At 46.9% G+C, this 18,913-nt stretch overlaps 1 protein-coding gene across 1 annotated transcript; it reads left to right on the forward strand.

The window, feature by feature from the left end:
* The first annotated feature begins 460 nt into the window (after window positions 1-460).
* Window positions 461-13,215, forward strand: LOC141737794 (killer cell lectin-like receptor subfamily G member 1). The gene is made up of 6 exons (XM_074572764.1): window positions 461-829; window positions 2,915-3,095; window positions 8,586-8,678; window positions 9,443-9,594; window positions 11,523-11,626; window positions 12,597-13,215. The coding sequence occupies exons 2-6, from the start codon at window positions 2,978-2,980 to the stop codon at window positions 12,706-12,708; spliced, it is 579 nt and encodes a 192-aa protein (XP_074428865.1). The 5' UTR covers window positions 461-829; window positions 2,915-2,977; the 3' UTR covers window positions 12,709-13,215.
* Window positions 13,216-18,913: the final 5,698 nt, after the last annotated feature.

Genomic DNA, 18,913 nt, shown 5'->3' on the forward strand with positions numbered 1-18,913 from the left:
GCGAGCCGCTGGCATCGCCCCGCCCACTAGCGACGCCTCAGCGAATGAGGAGCAGTGTCGGAAAGGGGCGGCTTCTAAAGCCCTACCCCAGTCTATGAGGGGGGCAGCTCCGGAGCCCTCCTCCTTCCTCTTCTCCCTCCAATGGGCGGTGAAAAAAGGCGTGAAGATCCCGCCTCCCCCTCACTTCTCTTCCAATGAACGAAGAGGACCAGCAGAAAGGCGTCCCGGTGCGCCCGCCGGCTAGCCCCTCCCACCCGGGAGCCGCTGCCGAGCGCGGCTCGAGGCGGGAGCCGCTCGCCCAATGCCGAAGAAGCGCTCCCCCTCGCCCCGCCCCGGTGCCCGCGCCGTGAGGCGGTGGGGCCGGGGGTCGGTCCCCACGAGTGGCCGTCCGGCCTTCCCCTCCTCCCAGCGCCCCGTCGCGGCTCCAGCTTGAGACGGGCCGCTCACCTCCGGCCCTCGCGCGGGCTTGGATCCCCTGCAGAGAGGTGGCCGCGTGAGGAGCGGTGAAGGGCCTCCCGGCGCCGTCGAGCCGTGGCCTGCCTTCCCCCTCTCTCCATCCCTCCCTCCCTCCCTCCCTCCCTCTGTGGAAGGCAGCAGCAGTAGGCCATCGCTGTCCTTGGACTGTGCTGTGTCCCCCCCGCACCTCCAGGGTGACTTCTGGTTTAACAAGCACAAATGTTCATAAAACGGCTTTGTGGCCTCGAGCCTTCTGCCTTTGCCTCTGCCTGACATGCTGTTTTGTTACGCTCGGGAAGAAAGTCGTCCCCTTCAGCTCCTGCAAGTTTTGCCACTGCAAGAGGAATTCCAGGTCCAGCTGATCATGGACAAGGTTGGTCAACTTGAACACCTTGAGTATGATTACACACCTATAAATGATTTGAGACTGGCACATTTAAAGGACATTTCTCTTCTTATGCCGTGGCCCAGCTGTGATGGAAATAGAGTCCACTTTTCTAGGGCCGTGTTACTGAGAGAGACTGGATGTTCTTTGCCAGAGCTCTGACACTTTTACATCCTTTAGTTAGGAAAGAAATGCTGGATTTAGTGAACTAAACATGCCGGAGAAGCCACTTGTTTGAGAGAGGTTTGGGAGACTTCCTTACGGTATGCTGCTTCAGTAGTGGGGAACTGAGAAGGAGCGTTATTGGCTCTTGGAAAACTGATTGATCCAGTCCTGCTGTGATTTGTGTCCTACTGCTAATTCCACTGGGAGTACAGCACAGACACCTCAGCTGCAGAAGTCAGATTTATTTGTATTCACACTTAGCTATTAACTGCGTGTGGCCTGCATACCCTCCTGCATACCTGCAGTGCGATGGTTTCCTCTCTACTTCCTGTCCAAAGTAAGAACTCAGCTTATTGCTGGTATTTGAGACAAAACAGTAAACCACATCCAAACCTACCTCCGAATTCTTCCCCATCAGCCTTCACTTCTCCGCTTGTTCATAAACACCACCATCTTTGTGATCACATTGGCCCTGCAGACAGCCTGCAGTGCCTTTGGCCTCAGCCTTTTCCCTTTGGTCTGGGCACTTAAGCAGTGTCTGAATCTTGCTGGTTTCTTTTCAGCCACACAGATTATATTCCCAGCTAAGCTCTCATCACAACTACAGCAAATCCTCCCTCTCTGTGCTTGTCAGCTCTCTTTAGACTTCTCTAATATGCATTCTAAGCATTCAGGGGAGACTTCCCTCCTCTTGGGTTGCTCTCCTGTCTTCTGCTTTCTCCATCCTCTCAAGTACAGACTTGTCTTGCTGTCTACAGGCCCTACGCAGGTTTGGAAGGAATGTCGTGGGTGCAATATGCCACCCTTAGAGGCAAGTGTGTGATGGACGAATTTGCAGAAGTATCCAATCCATGCCTTCCCAGACATGTGCATCGTAACAAATTGGCCACAACACTCTATATCAAACTAAGCATCCTCGTGGACAATCACTTCTCAAATTTACAGCATGTCACCAAGGATGGGGAGCGATCATCCCTCTCCTGCAACTGAATGGCTCTTCAAGGATGGAGACCCCACAACCTCTCTGGCCAACCTATGCCAGTGTTCAATCACCCTCACAGTAAGAAAGTGTTTCCTGATGTTCAGATGGAGCCTCCTGAATTTCAATTTGTGCCCCTTGCCTCTTGTCCTGTCACTGGGCACCACTCAAAAGAGCCTGGCTCTTCTTGTACCCTCCCTTGAGGTATTTATATAAATTAATAAGATCCTTCCCAAGACGTCTCTTCTCCAGGCTAAATAGTCCCAGCTCTCTCATCCTTTCCTAATATGAGAGATGCTCCAGTTCTGTCATAATCTTTGTGGCCCCTTGCTAGGCTCTCTCCAGCATGCCCATGTCTTTCTTGTACTGATGCTGTTGAGATGTTGATTCAGAGGGTCTTGAAGGATGCTAGCTCTCAGTTTGTGCCTGTGTCTCAAGCACATTCACACTGGGTATTGGGTGTAGAGAGTTCCCAGTAGAGCTGTCCAAAGCTCACAAGGCTTCCTTCTCAAACCCACGCTGTCCACCTCTACCTCCTTTTTGACAGCAGACGGGCTGCCAGTTTGCCGTAGCCATTGCTTATCCTGCTTTTCACCTTGTACTTTCACTATTCACCTTGTGCTCTTGCTGTGCACCTGCTTCTGTCCTGTGAGGGAGCTCTTCGGAGTAACATACATTCGCACAATTACCACATGAGCGTAATCATAGCATTGGCAACAATTAGCGTACCCAAGCACTTTTGTGATTAATCACTTCTTCCACTAACGGCTGTTCTTAAGACAACCCTCATCAGGTCAGGAAATGGAAGTTGCTGCACTTCCAGTGCTCTCCATTCTGTTGTAAATTTTGTTATTTTGAGCAGCTGGATAGAGGCTGCAACGTCACATTTCTTGTCTTCTGAATGTAGCCTCAAGTTTCCTGTTTCACAGGCATTGAATCCTGTCGCTCAACAGCCTGATCGAAACACCTTGTCATAGGCACTCTGCTTTGGCATGGAGGGAAGCAGATCAGAAACTTCTGCAGCCGAAGCAAGTGAGGAAATAATTTATACTTCTGTAAAATTCTCTCAGGATCCTCCACCAAGGGCCAAATCTGGGCAGGAAAGGAGAGGTAAGGAAGCTGGATGAGGTAAGTCAACCTAATTTTTTTTCTTTTGAGCAAAAGGAAGATCTAACGAAAACACTCTGAGCTGGCCACTGATGTTGAGTACCAGCTCACGGTGCTGTTGCTTTCTTTCTAAAATTACCATGAGTATTTTACTGTGATAAAAGCCAATGGGACAGAGACCCAACACTGTTCTCCCCCCTCTTTCTGTCAGACCCTTCTTCGTGTCTACTACTGGGCATTCAACCCAGGCATCCTTTTCTCCCAAAGAGGTTTGCAGTTTTAAAGATTAAAAGTTATCTGTTTGTCAGCAATAAGAGATTGTCAGCAATAGTTCTTTGAAGGTCAGGCGAGATGCGAGTACAGATAAATTAGAGCTGTATGCTAATCAGAGATCAGAGACAGAGGAGGCATATGAGATCATCCCGTCTGTCTCCTATGGGGCTCTGCAGGATTCTTTTGTGATACATTTTTTCCTGTGTTTTCTCTGTTCTAGTTTTACATACCTCCCAGTGAGTAAATTTTCAGCTTTTGCCTTGAGACAGTTCTGCAGGGCATTTGTCTATCAGGAAGATTTTCGTAGTGCTTTCTGTAAATTTTCTCTTCCCCTTATTTCCGCTCCGTTCCCCGTGTTCAGGCCTTGCAAATGTCACACTGTGCAATTTCTCTGTCTGCTTAGTTGAGAAATGCCAGCTTAGAAGAGGGAGATTTTGCATTCATGATCATTCTTTATAAGTGTCTCCTTCCCATGATTTGATTGCTTTTCCTCTAAACGCCCACGTGCTTTAGAGGAGTGATGCTGCATTGGCTGCAACACTAATGGTTGACCTTTTAGCGTTTTTCAGAGCTGTTCTGCAAAGGGGGCTGTCGCTCTGCAATGCAAGATTTCTGTGCCCTGATCGGAATAACTGCATATATCTGTGGTTGTTACTGCTGCCTGGTCACTTGCTGCACTATGGAAACAAAGCCAGCACAGAACCCCCCAAATTCCTGTCTGGTAACCACACTCCATCTGCTTGGAAAGCAGTCTTGCTTTTGCAGGCGTTTTCATCAGAAACGATGTTTTCTGTTGCATCAGAAAACACAGGGACATCCCTTCATTCCCTGCCATTTGTGTTCACACCAACCCTGTTGGAGCTGTTGCCCTCTTGAGGTGTTTGCAATTTTCTTTTTAATATTCCTCCTCCCCAAATTCCTTTATGTTGTCTCATCTTTTAAAGCTAAAGTCAGAGGCCCAAAATGAGGAAGCTGATCTTTGAACACGCTTTCTGTGCATATTATTTGATTATTTCCCATCTCTCTTCTGCATGTGAGCAGTCCCTATGGAGCGCAGTTTAAGTACCTTTCTTTAGAAGATCTTTATTTTCAACTCTCCATCACTTTTGAGAGATATGCTCTCACGTATTTCATCTCTGTTTTCACGTGCACACCCTTGCTACCAAGTCCTCTCTGTGACGCAGTATCACAGGTATAAAACAGGCCTATAGGTCAGTCCTCTGGTCAAACCAACCAGTTTTGGCTCTCATGGATGGCTTGAAAATGAAGACTTGCCCTAGTTGTCTTCTCTCTGTCTTCCAGAGAGCCTTAGATATGCCACACTACTGAAATGTCAGTCCACCCATCACTTAAGACAGTGTTAGCATGCTTGGATGCTTGTAGTAACAGCAAGTAACCAGGTCTGTGCCATAGCCAAGGACAGGATCCTCATTCCTGAAATCCTAGGTAGTCATGCTGCTCCCATACTGACGTAGGCAGGAGCTGAGGGGAGCTATCTGGGACAGCGCAATGACATTCTTCAGATTGTCCTAGAAGAGTTGAATTATAAAATGCTAACAGCTTTCAGTTTTTGAACTGAATCTGGACTCCCAAATCTAAAAATATTGGGTCGCATTGCTTGCGGACAAATGCAGTGTATCACAGTCATTTCTCTGGAGCACTGAGAGACCTAAGTGGGTTTTTTTTATACTAGAAAGTTGTAACATTGCATATTTATCTTAAATATTCACCAGTCCACTTCTCCTTTCCCTTGTGGAGTCTCTTTCACAGTTCCTCAGACAACTACATGGAAATAGTTCCAGATGCTCCATTCAGATTTCCCTCCTCTGTTTCAAACTCATCTCAGGTAGTTCTCCTTTGCTGTTCTACAAGAGCTTCACATGTACTTCAGGGGCTAAAGATCAAGCACAAACCCTTGAACCTGTTTTAAAAAGGGGGAACTGCATAGACTTCCTCTTGCAAGGGATAAAAATGCTGATTTTTGAAAATTTTTATTCCCCTTCCGTGGGTTGATCACTGCAGTTCAAGTAAAACTTGAATTCACCTTGACCGCTGCAATATGACTTGCCCCCTTCATTCTCTTTTTTTCTCCCCAAATTATCTAATGGCATACTTTTTAGATTTTAAGAGCTGAAGTGAACTCTCCCACTGCTCTGGCTATAGAAGTGCCCTGGGATTTTGTTTTAATGCTGAGTAGAGTCAGTTCCTTTTTTCTGCAATTGGTTTGAAACAATAGAGGGTGAACTGCTCTACTTATTGCCAGGAGGCACCAGCTCAGATGTACTGACTTTAAGAATTAACCATTTCACTGACTGTCATCCCAGTTGCCTTGCCCTGGAAGTAGTTTTCCCTAAAATAAGGAACAGTGATCTGGAAGCTGCAGGAGATAGCTCCTTTGAGAGGCAAGAGAAGAAGGAAAACAGAAGTGTAAATCCTCGGTTTCTCAGAAGTGCGATCTCAGAACAAAGAACTACGTTTCAACAGATATGTATCCCCATTTACTTGTTTTTCAGTTGTAATCTGCAAAGAAGCTCCACCCTACCCTTAACCTCGGTCTTGTGACTCCATTTTCTTGAGGCTTAATCTGATGGCAAAACCCAAGGTGACCTTACCAAGAGGAATAGAGAGCAAGTAGAGAGAACAGCTACCCAGTTCAAGTCCTTCAGTTCTCCCACTGTCTTCTTGCATGAAGCTGAGGAGTAGCTTGTAACTGAAAAGTTTTTCTGTATTTTGTAACTGAAAATAGATGGGGTTTTGTTCTTTAATAATGATTAAAAAAATGAATAAATGTTGGTATTTTTTAACTACAAGTGGGGCAGCTAGATCCTGTAAGCTTCAGGAAACACGCCGAAACCTTTACCTTAGGAAAGATCTTTCTACTGAAGAATGATGCTTACAACGAAGCTCCCTCATGCTCTCCCTCGTTACCTTAGAAACTTCTTTTAGCCAAAACCGCAGGTCTAAATATGTTGCTATAAACCAGAAACTGGTTTTAAAACTAGTGAGCCTGCAAATGGCACTAAGATCAAAATAAATTAATTTTTAATTTTTTGATCTGGTCTACTTTATGTATTTGGGTAAAGCTTCCAATGCTTAAAGGATGCATTCTTGTTTTTAAGTCTCTTCCCTTTCTGTTTTAGTGCTGGCTTTTTCATCCTTCCCACAATATTCTTGATACGTGATGTGCATTTGTTTTCAGCCTCTGCTGAGAGATCCTAAGTCTCCCCTCTTGCTTACAAATATTTTGTTCTTTTAGCCATCCCTTTTAATTTCTCTCTTCCTCGTTTTCCTGTAGTTTCCCATTCTGAAATTATTATACCACGGTGCCTTTTTTTGTTCTTGTTGTTGTTGTTGGGTTTTGGCTCCGTTGAATCTCAGTGCATTTGCACTCACTGCGACAGAGAAGCTGCTGGATGGAGCCACGGTGAGCTGGGTGGCCTGAGCACAGCTCAGGGCAGTCACGAGCTGCTTCCCTTTCTGTGTTTCCCGGCTCGCCGCTCCACAAGGTGCCTATTGACGGAGTCTAAGCATTCAGTCTCAGCATCATGCCCTGACACGGCATTTGCTTTATTTAGTACAATTAATTGATGCTTCTTGTTGTCACTGTGCTTCCCTCATGGTTGCTCTGGTTCTTTTTGCCAGTTCATGAGTGCTGTCACCATCCTTGTCTGGCATATAATTCCGATCAAATGCATTTAGTAGTATTTGCCTGGTCTGCGGGGTTGCTGTTACTGTTGCCTCTTAATGCAGTTAGTTATTTAACCTAATTTGACTGTAATTTTACTTGAGCATTACATGACTTTTTATTTGAGCTTACTTTACTTCCCTGTGTATTTTGTATTCTATTGCTATGACATCCTACTCATAGCCCTTCTTCTACCAAGTTTTTGATGTACTTGCTGTGGTGGTGTCTGTGGTTAAAGCTAGCCTTCCCCTCCCTCCATCTTATTCCTTAGACTCCTAGCCTTTTTAGGGAGTACTGATATGTTTCTTTGAGTCTTGCGATATGACCGAGAGAGAGTCACCTCAGATTTCATGACCTCCTTCATGGACTTTGCTGCTGGATTTGGGTAGAAGTCTCTGGAGCACCACAAGAGCAGGAGGGAGAAGGGAGACGCACGTGGAAATCCAAGGTTCCTCCGCATCAGTAACTGCTAGCTGCACGTTTAGTGCTTCTTAGAAAGTCCTATTGTCTATGCAGCTGTCATACTGAGATTAATAAAACAAGCAACCCAACCCCCCCTTTCCTCCCCCGGAGCTCATCCGTGGCAGTAAGTGTCATTCTCTCCTCAACCAGGGAGAGAGGAGATTTTAGTGCTGAGATTTCAAACATCTTATGGAAAGTGAATGCCCCCAGCTCCAGGAGATGACAATGGGAAAACAAGGTGTAGCCTGGAAGTTAACATGTTGTGCTGTACATGAGCAGATCTCTACATGGCAGTCCTGCACCACCCTTTGAAAGGAAGCTGGGCTGCGGTACCGTGGAGACTGCCCCAAAGAGTCACCCTCTGCCCCTGGCAGCAAGAGAACAGCGGATGGTGGTGGTGAAAGTGTGGAGGGGCATCCCAAGGTCTTCAAGGCTCCCATCCACAGGAGAAGCAGATGAGAGTGTACGACTGACTTGGGAGCGTCCTGGGAAGATGTAACATGACAGTGTATCTAAGCCTGTGAACAGGATGCTGAGGTTAAACCTGTCACTGTTGCTGAAAGAGCTGGGGGAAAGGCCTCGCGTTTCTTTTTGTATTTGAGATGGAACATGGTGGCAGTGGCAGTGCAGGTCTCTGTTTCCACACCAAGCTTCAATGCTGAGGTAGGAACAGGTTTGCTGGGAGGCTCCTGCCAGCACAGGGTGCCACATGGTGCCTGGGGGGCTCTGGCTGACTTGGGGCAGGTGCTTCCTCTCCTGGTGTCTGTGGCCAGGCAGGGGCAGAGCTGTGGTTGACCTGGAGACAGATACACCTCATGGGAAGCTCAGGCAGGGACTGATGGCATTGGGCCAAGCTGATATGGGGTCCTGGGCTAGTGGGCAGGGGTGCGGGGAGGCCCTGGGAAGGCTGGGCAGGGACAGTGACAGCAGCCATATGCAGAGTGTAGCCAGAATGGGATGCTTGAAATAGTTCAGTTCCTTTTGGAAATGCCCATGACACAAGCAAACTGCCTAAAACCACCATTAGTTTTCATGTGGCTACTGTTCACTATGGTTTCTTTTCTCTCTTACAGCTCCCTGTCTGTGGCCAGCAGTTGTGCGAGGCTTGGCTATAGGCTTTGGGATACTGAGCATGCTCCTAGCGATTGCTTTGATTTGGAAGATTAGTAAGTACACAAAGGGGTGCTGAGGGTGAGCATCCAACAGCAAAGGATCAGAGACTCATCTAAGCACGGGAGCTCAGATCCTGAACTACATCATATAAGGTTAAACCAGAAGCTGTTCTACGTTTCTACCAGCCTTAAGTACTCCCTGCCTATCCAGAATGTTTCGAAGAATACATCCCTTGTGCAGACCCCAAGCAACGCCTTTCAGATCCTGTGGCAAAAAGCAGTGAAACATATTGAAAGGTTTTTGTAGACTTGTCTGACATAATTGTAGTGGTAAACTGTAGAACAAATATGCAAGGTCTACAACACTCTTGCATGCATACAGAAGGTGACAGACCATGTGGGAAAGCCTACTGTTTGCTGCTTAAAATCCATTCACCTGATGTGTGAGATACCATACCCACAGAATGATGTAGTTTTTTCCTTTACTGTTTGCACACCCAAAATGTTATCTGCTTTCAGATAGCCAATTTTGGTTCTCAGGTACCTGAGTAGTTCAGAGGAAACTGGGGGGGTGGGGGAGTGGGGGCAGGGTGTTGCACCAGCATCAGAGTGCATGTGACTTTTGTACGAAGACTTGGAAATTGCACAGAGATTTTGAAGTTCAGTGCTCATGCGTTGTTATTTTTAGATGCTTATTCTGAATTGTGCTTTCTCCATTGCAGCTCTCCAGAAGAGTTGCTTTTCAGCAGGTCATTGACAACAAGTGTCTTTCAGTTGGTTAATGGTAGAGAAAAGCTGGTATTTTGATTCCTTTACAGGTGACTCCCAACCACGCTGCCCTGAGCAGTGGGTGGCCTACAGAGGGAGCTGCTACTCCTTCTCCAAGGAGAAGAAGGACTGGCATTCCAGCCAGCAATCCTGCTCGGAGCAGGGAGCTCATCTCCTGGTGATCAGCGATACCAGAGAAATGGTAATGGTTTTCTTATTCTTTGAGGATCTTCCATTTCCTTGCAGATACCTCCTCAGTGACTGACATCCAAGCAGTGCTGTCACTTTGGCAATACTTTGACTTTAAAGGAGAGGAAGGATTTATGACTGTGACATTATAGTGCACTTCCAGTTTCAGTGTACACCGTAGAAGTTCCCAGCAGGCAAAGAAACAAAGGGGAGAAGGGAGAGGTGAGGGTCCCTCAGGGACCCTCAGAATCAACCTATGAAGGATGCTAGGAGACAGCCTTCTCCACTGCCCCTCTCCACCTCCCCTCCTAGCCCCGACAAAGCTGATACGAATGCTCACAGGAAAAGTGGCACCGTGCATTCTCTGTACTCATTGCCTACAAGCCAATATGTCCCTACTCTTCAGAAACGCTTCCTTTGCAAAAGCGATAGCTCTCCGCCCAACAACCACCCCAGCTCCTCCCGCTCAGTGACCCTTGTGTTCACACACAGATATTTCTTTCTCAGTCTGTTTTCAATGCTTACTTCCTCTCTCTGCCAAAAAACCTCAGCTGTGCTGGTGAAATCAGGAACCCTCTGTTTCACTGCTCATTTTCTAGCAGGTGCTCACTGGGGGCAGGGGCATGTGTGACCACTAAAGGAACTGGTAGAGCTGATCACTAAGGAGGTGAGGCACATCTGCCTAATTAGAGCAGAAGTACTTGATCTGGTTTTGTGCAAGCCAGGGCCTATTAGCTGAGGCCCAATGAACGTGGACAGCTTCCAGTGCCTGGACAGAAGTTGCATTGTATGATGTTCTGTGGGGGCTTATAAAGCCAGGTCTCTGCTTGGCTGGGAGCATCTACCAGGCTGTCACACTTTCTTAGGCAAATCCTGATTCCTTGGAAAATACTCATCTTCCCCAGATTACCCCTTTCTTTGCAAGAAGAAAGCCTCCCTGGTCTGGCTGCTTTCCTCCTATTGTCTCTGCTACTAGAGTGTTACCCATTGTCCCTGCTCAGACTTCCCCGCATAAACAAGACTTTCCCAGCTGTACATGCCCTGTGCTGCAAAGGCTGTGACTGTCCAACCTCCCTTCACCTGTCAGGGAAGCACAGTCCCCTCCAAACCACCAGCAACACTCAGGCATTCCTCAAGCTACTCCTATTCCCACCACTTGACCAAGCCAGCTTTGTCAATGCTTCTGTGTGAAGACACTGCTCTCAAGCGTTGTTCATGCCAGCAGGAGACAAGGATGGAGCCCAGCCAAACTACCTGAAAGGCTGTTTTCATTGGGTTTCATTACAAATGTGGACAAGACAAATTTCTCCCTTGTCTTTGTCTTTTTTTTGGGGAGGGGGATTTACTTCAGGGTTGAGTTTCTGTTGCAGGCTTCACCTTTTAACGATAAGTGTTAAAGGTTAGGCAAAAGGAAATGAACATTGAAAACACATAAGCGGGAAAGTTTATATAAAATGTAATGAGCTTTGGTCCTGGGCTCTTTACACACGTCTGTTGGTGCCTACGCTTTCTGCCCTGACCTGATTTTACCTTTAATTGTTAATACTTTGTATTAGCTTGCTAGTTAGCTGTGTGGCAGAGCATTAATATTAATATTAATAGCACACGTTTCTACATAAAGCTCTGTGTAGGAAACTCCAGGAGGCTGGGGTCCAGTTGGTTCACACATATCGCCCTGAGAAATGTCCTTGGAAGAAGCTGCCCAGGACCCCTGAAAGCACGCTGACTTCCTTGTGAGTGTACACACACATAGTCTTTACTCCAGGCATGTTCTGCAGGGCTGATCTTCCCGATTCGAAGGTGTGGAGAAGCAGCATTGTCAGCCACTAAGGAACAGTCGGGCGAGCGGATCTGTCTTGCTCTCTGGTCTCTTTACTTACCCTTGCCTCCGTTTTCAGGCTGGCTTTCATTGGTCATTTTGTAATTCATCACCATTTCTAGGACCTGTTCAAGAGTATTCAGACAGAATGTTTCTGGATTGGACTGAGGAACAGCACAGGCTCTGTCTGGATTTGGGAAGATGGCTCTATATTCAATGGCACCAAGTGAGTTTAATGCTGTTTTAAAAACATCAGTGCTAATTCAGATTGCCTGGTGTTCTGCAACACCCAGAGTTCGTGCACCAGATCTCAGGAGCTTTCTTCCTGGGTAGATTTTCTTCTTGTCATCACCTGTACGGCACTGAACCTGAAAGAGCCTACTTTTTGCTGCACTGCACCTTGTAAAGGCACCTGCCTGTGAAAAGCAGAGCTAATGTTAGTATCTCACTCTCTACTTCCCTCCAGCTGCTCAGACCAAGGATTATTCACCTGCACTGCCCACACAGTTGCTCAGTCAGAAAAGCATATGGTCCATCTTGGCTTTATAGGGTTTAGCCACCTCGCACGCATTCTGCCAAGCGCTGGTGTCACTAGGTGGGAGGACCTAGACCTTTGCTGCTTTGCTGCTGCCAACCCAAGTCAGAACTTTAATTTTGGCTCAGTCTTCATTTGGACAAAACTCAGCATTCTGCATGAGAAAAACCATTATGATTTGGTCCGGTGACTTTCCTGGCCCTTTCCTTTTTATGGCAGTTAACACAATGTGTTAGTCTCTAACACTTCTGCAGCAAGGAAACTTGCCCGAGATCTCACTGTCGCAGGTCAGCACTCGAAGCACTTGGCTTAGTTACCCAGCTTTCTGGTCTTACAAGGCCCTTGGAGGCAATCACCTTTTCGTGAAACTCTCAGCGCTGTTGTTCTCATGCCGGTGGATATCACTGACACTGCAGGGCATCGTGTCTGTGTTTGGTTCTGATCTGGGTTCTGCAATGGCAAAATTACTTAGATGTGTAATCTCCCAGGCAGGTAGTTTTTTGGTGTACATTTGGTTTTGTAACAGCTGCCCCTTGGGGGCTGGGTTCTTTCACTTCCTCTGGGCTCCACCCTTCAAAATCAGATGTTTTTTCTTGCTCGCCTCCAGGAGACAATCTCGTCATTTTCTCTCAGTCTCACTTTTGTTCTGTGTCTCTTGCAGGATCACCTCTAACAGCCCTGTGCAACACTGTGCTGTCCTGATAAAAGGTCACTTTCAGGCCTCCAGCTGTGAATATGCTGCTCCGTGGATCTGTGAGAAATCTCTCAGATAAATCCCACGCGCATTTTCGTCTCATAACCATCTCATCAGTGGTACAAGTGGATCATTGTCCTGCAAACCAAAGCTCTGCACAAGACCAAGGACTTGCCCTTTCCACACCCTCACAGAGGTGCTTTGTAGAGACAGGCTTGTTGCCCACAAGGGTGAGTTATCCTCAGTGGTAGACCCGTTCCCAACAGAAGTTTTGTCACAACCGACGCTGGGTCTTCAGATCCCTGAGGTTGAGCTGGCCATTTTCCTCCGTTCCTGAGCATCAGCTGTCATTTCCATTCCCTGCATCTCCATTGTCTGGTGCCAGCAGGACCAGGAAAATGAAGCCTGCTGTTCACTGTCAGAAACATATAAACAGACTTCTCCCGGTGGCTGCCTCTCCTTTTGCATCCCAGTGCTGCCAGTCAGAGAGAAGAGGGTGAAACTATAGACTGCACCTTCTGTAAATCTTGGAGCGAAAATAAACCTCCAGTACTGCACTGGACTAAAAGTGTGTACCCATGTCATTACTTCGTTCTGTTGGAAGGACCCAGCTGTGCACCATGTTTTATAGGCCAACTTCAACCAAACTAGTCAAGAGGCAGGATTTCTGGAGTCAAAGGAATACAGGTAATTGTGTGTCATTATTGAAGCAATCAAGAATGTGTTTCTCTCTCCACCTCTGCAGTTTCATACTGCAGAGAGAGGAAGCAGTGGAAAAATCTTTAATACGAGGAGCTTTCGGTTCAAATAGAGCAAAGACAGGCTATGAGTGTGAGCAGCATAAAGCCACATTTTATTAATTTCCAATTTATCCTATTTATGCTAATATATGTATATTATATTCCAATTTACTATTATTAGTTTATCTTTGGCCTGGAATTGCAGTTCATAGTCCGATGCAGTCAGAGCAGTAACGCTGACAGGACTGTCTGATGGTGAGCAGTTCTGATGCAAAATGTCTGCCGCTACAGCCTGAGAGTTTGACTGACAAGTCCTGCGCATCGCTGCATACTTGTGGGCGTAATGCCGCTGGGCCTGTATGAATGGTCTCTGAAGCACACACAGCAGCTGTGCCCTGCGCTGAACATTGACCTCACTGGGTGTATGTAACACATTGCACAGGAGTGTTTCTGTGGGGATTTCCCAAATAGCACGTTGCAAGCCTTGGCAAGCAGCAAGTTAGTGGTAGATGTTCTGAGATGTGTGTTTGTTCTGGGAGAGACAGGCTGGAGAAATGGGCTGACAGGAACCTTGTGAAGTTGAACAAGGAGAAGGTCAAAGTCCTGCAGCCGGGCAGGAACAGCCCCATACACCAGTATGTGCTGGGGGTGACCCAGCTGGAAAGAAGCTTTGCAGAAAAGGATCTGGGCATCCTGGTGAACATCAAGCTGCACATGAGCCAGCGATGTGCCCTCGCTGCAAAGAAGGTAAATGGTACCCTGGGCTGCATTAGACAGCGCAGTGTTGCCAGCAGATCAAGGGGGTGATCCTTCCCCTCTACTCAGCACTGGGGAGGTCACACCTGGAGTACTGTGTGCAGTTCTGGGCTCCTCAGTGCAGAAGAGACATGGACATACTGGAGAGAGTCCAAAGAAGAGCCACAAAGATGATGAAAGGACTGGAGCATCTCTCATATGAGGAGAGGCTGAAACAGCTGGGACGGTTTATTCTAAAGAAGAGAAGGCTGAGGGGAGATCTTATTAATGTATGTATAATATCCACCTGAAGGGAGGGTACAAAGAGGACAAAGCCAGGCTGTCTCCAGGGATGCCCAGTGACAGGACAAGAGGCAATGGGCACAAAGTGAAACACAGGAGTTCTGTCTGAATGTCAGGAAACACATTTTTACTGTGAGGATGACTGAGCACTGGAGCAGGTTGCCCAGAGGGGTTGCGGGGTTCTCCATCCTTGGAGATATTAAAAAGCCATCTGGAGATTGCCCTGGGCAATGGGTTGTGGCCCTGCTTGAGTAGAAGGGTTTGACCAGATGACCTCGAGACGTCCGTTCCAAACTCAACCACTCTGTGATTCTGTGAGAGATCTGCTAAAGGTAAGGACGAGGAAGGCACTTCGAGTAGGAGGAGGTGGGTGGGTAAGAAGGACAGGTCTGGGGAAATGAGGTTGAGGAAGCAAGTGTGGAGGAGAGAGGGAAATTAAGAGATAATGAAAGTCAAGAATGAGGCAGCATGGTGCATGGGCTAGGGAGAAACTAATTGACCTCAGCCCTGGAGGTTTCGACTGAAAATGCTAGATTTGGGTTCATGAGGAGGATTACAAATAAGTCGGAAGTGATTGTTATTGGTATTGATGCTGCTGTGCCACATGTAAATAAGTACTACAAACAACTTTGAAATCACAGAAAAACCAGAAACAAGGTCTTGTCTCCGAAAAAGAAAATTGCTGTTTCCCCCCATCAATTTTCTTTTCAAATAATTGAGATTGACCTTGCATCACCTGGTTGAAACAAGCAGCACAGTTTTACGCAATCCAGCTGCAAGGCAACATCAGATTCTTCACACTGCCATTTACAGAATGCCTTCAATTCCATGTCCCTGGAGTGTGAGGCTTGGCATTCATGGAGGATGTAACACATGAAGGAATCAGGGCAGATGAAGACAAAAATACAGACCCTAGCATACCCAGCTAAGTGGACGTCTGCTGGTGGGGAACAGGGAATGCTCCCAGCAAGGGTGGGTCTGCTTTTCAATGACCGTGACTACAACAATCAAACCTGGGGAAACTGAGAAAACCACAGTATTTTAAGCCGTGTGCTAGGAGCTAAAAACTCAGTTTTTCATCTCAGATTGTCTGGGTTTCTTTGGGTGAATCATTTTGTCTGTGTCAGAGTCCATTCAACTATCGAAAGAAGATGCTGTCCCTGACTCCCAGAAAGTTGCCAGGCCCTATGGAATAGTGCTGGAGACTTTGCCTGCTTTGTCAAAATGGTGGTAGCATGTACAGAAAGGAACCTAGCAGTTACTTTACCAGAGAACCCCAGTGAAGAAACAGCTTCTCATGTTATCATGACATGTGTGAGGCGAGCGTGTCTCTGAGCCTGCCTAGTTTACCTTGTGAATAGTGCAACAGCTTTGCCTCCCCCAGGATTTTACAGTGCAGTGCATGCTAGACTGTTTTACTGATTAGCTCTTCAAACATGGCCTCTCCGTCTCATCCCAAAGAGATGCCCAGGAAATTTAAAATAAATAAATACATGAGGTTGCCTCAAAAGTTTACCATTCTTGTAAGGGAAGGGATTTTCAGCTGCAGACTTTAACGATACACATGGCTCCTCTCTGGGCTCAAGTTTTCACAGTACTAAAGGGATTTGAAGCAAGTATAGTCATTTCCATGAAAAGCAGTTGAATAAATATCTTTGGCAGAGCTTTTAATCTTCTGCCTAGAGCATGTTGATATAACTGATTGATATATACTAATTTTCTTGGAAGTAAGTTCTTCCTGGACGAACTCTGTAAGCAGCAATGAATGAATGCTGGAGAAGCATGGCTAGCAGATTGAGGTAAGTTACAGTCCTCATTCTCCATGGCATTTCTGAGGCTGCACTTGGGCTGTGTCTGGTCTGCTGACCCGCAGTTCCAGAGGAATGTGGAGAAACTGGAGAGGGACCAATGGAGGACTACCAAACTGGACAGAGTATGGAGCATATAAGCCACAGGGAGTGACAGGGGGAGCTGGGCTTATTTAGTCTGACCAAGAGGTGGTTGGAGTGATTAAATAGCTGTGTACAAATACTTGAAAGGCAGTTACAAGGATATTGGAACATGACCTTTCTTGGTAGTGGCAGAAGATGTATCATAACATATAACTGCAGCTTGAGGAGTTCAGATTGGACAAGGGGAAAGATGTGTTCACCAGAGATTAGTGCAACACTGGAACAGGTCACCAGAGAAATGGTAGGTTCTCCCTACTTGGAAGTTTTCAAGATTTGACTTGACAAAATCATGGCTGACGGCATTGGCAGCAGTCCTGCTTTAAGTGAAAGGATGTACTAGGTAACTTCCAGAGCTCCCTTCCAGCCAGCACTTCTGTGATGTTATCAATGAATGCAGTAGGATTCTTGGTTCAGATACAGGATACTTGATGCTGGTTTTGCACAACTGGGGCACGTATCAATTTGAGTATGCCAAATGACAGAACTTCAGATTCACTGAGAGAAATCAAGGAAAGATAATACTAAACCACACTCTCCTCATGGATAGGCCAATACCTTGCAGGAGTTTTCTTGAGGAGCTTAGATTTAACCACTTAAAATCTAGCCAAAAAGCTCTAGAAAGCCTCTTGGCCTTCTCAGTTGCACTCACAGCAGATGGAAATGGCAGGACAGAGAGGGAAAATGCGTTGTGACTGTCTCATCTGTGCCACGACCTACAAGCTGAATCACATGGGCCATGCAGAGACCCTTGAAATTAGGCTTCTGGGGCCCAAGTTGCTATTGGGAATGGGATGGAGGCCAAGCAGCTTAAGGGCAGATTTTAAAAGTCAGTTTGGTATCTGTGCATGTTCATTGGTACCTATTGGGATACTCATGCCTTTAAAATATTGCCCCTCTCAACTGAATGAAAACATTTCTCTTCAGTTTTTGCTACATAGCACATTCTTGATCAAGGTCCCAATGGTCGGGAGCTGGCTTGTGAGCGGTGTGAGCTGTTTGGCTATTTGCCAAAAGAGTAGCCCTAGCTTCCTCTGCTGCATGCAGTTCTGCACCTCTTTTCTGTAAGGTTTGTGTTCAGTCAATCTGGCTTCCAACCTGTTCGAACCAATATAAAGTGTCATCTTCAAAAAGGCTTTGACCACAAATCCTCTTCTCTGCGGGTGAGGGAGACATTCTTGGGTTTTATTTCTTTTGAGCAGGCAGAGCAACCTTTAGGCACTGCATGGAGAAGGCAGGGCATAAGACTGGGCTATGCTTCTTTTGTGCAGTCCCCAAGGAAATTGGACATGTACTCCTTTCCCATGCAAGGTCACTTCAGGGCAGAATGAGGTCTGTAATGAAGGTTTGTTATCTCATGGCACTTGGATTTCTTAATTCCAAAGTTCCTGAGTTCACTAAACTTCTGATGATGGTAGTAAGAGAGGGACAGACAGACAGACAATCATTTTATCCTGCACCCTTTTTAATCTGAAAATTATGCTTTACATCCTCCAACACAGGTCTCCATCCTTTAGAGTTTGGGTTAGGACTATAATTAAGACAGATATTCCACTACCACTTGCAAGAGTAATAATTACCAGAGCTATTGATCCTTCTGCTGCAGACCAAGGTAACTACAGTAAAGACAATGGTCAAAAAGAAATTTCCCTCTATGATACAACATTGCCCATCACAGTGCATTATGTGGATTTTCACATAATGAAACCAGGAAGGACTCCATCAGACAGGAATAATTTGGTTGACATGTGCCAATAACTTGACCTAGAACAAGAACCAGTAGAGGGAACGCAAGACCCAGGCCACGTCTCTTCTGCTGTGTGAGGGCAGCTGCTGCTCTGGCGAACTGGTTAATGTATTACATGCTGTTAATGTAATACTTTTTGAAGTATTGAAAAGGTTGAACTTTTGGCAGCTTGCCATCATGTCACTGTCCCTGTTTCTGTCGGGGTGAAGGTCAGATTATCTTAGACGACTTGCTTGTCCAGGCACTCTGTGGCCCCTTTTCCTGGCATTAGCCCTGGTGGGACGGGGAATGGAGAGCGCATGAGAGCAGGGTGGGTGGAGGGGGAAGGTTTTCAGAGTCTGCATACCCTGTTTTGAGATCCTGCCTTGGTAAGTGTTGGTTAGGCACACCCACTCTTGTTTACCAAACCCTAGGTCAACCTCCTGCTCCCAGGTTGAAGGAAACCAAACTGCTCCTGGTCCTCCAGCAGCCTCCATGACCGGTGCCATGGCCAGCTCCATACAGGGAATCCTGCCAGAAATGGAGGTCTTTCCCTTTTCCTCTGCTGTTAGCCCTTATTTTCTTTAGCTGACACCTTTTCTCCTCTGTTGCCCGCTGCCCTGGCCCAAAACAGAGACAGCTCCAGCCTGCTAGGCACCCTCCCCTCCCTCTCCTCGCCAGCGCCTGGCCTTCTGCCCAGATTTAGAGCTGCTGGTTCCAGCTCCTCCTTACCGCCTCTCCCCGTTTCCGGAGGGGCCCTGGCCCCCAGCCCTTATCTCCTCCAGCCCCTGGGCTGTTTGCAGGGGAGAGTATAAAGGGGTTGGCTCGGAG

The sequence above is a fragment of the Larus michahellis genome, chromosome 1 (assembly GCF_964199755.1).
Source record: "Larus michahellis chromosome 1, bLarMic1.1, whole genome shotgun sequence".
In the NCBI taxonomy this organism is placed as follows: Eukaryota; Metazoa; Chordata; class Aves; order Charadriiformes; family Laridae; genus Larus; species Larus michahellis.

Excerpts from the sequence above, each read along its gene's own strand:
- LOC141737794 (XM_074572764.1), top strand. The coding sequence starts at position 2,978 with ATGGAGGGAAGCAGATCAGAAACTTCTGCAGCCGAAGCAAGTGAGGAA. Across the intron at positions 9,595-11,522 it reads TCAGCGATACCAGAGAAATG|GACCTGTTCAAGAGTATTCA; the intron begins GTAATGGTTTTC and ends CACCATTTCTAG. Across the intron at positions 11,627-12,596 it reads TCTATATTCAATGGCACCAA|GATCACCTCTAACAGCCCTG; the intron begins GTGAGTTTAATG and ends TGTCTCTTGCAG.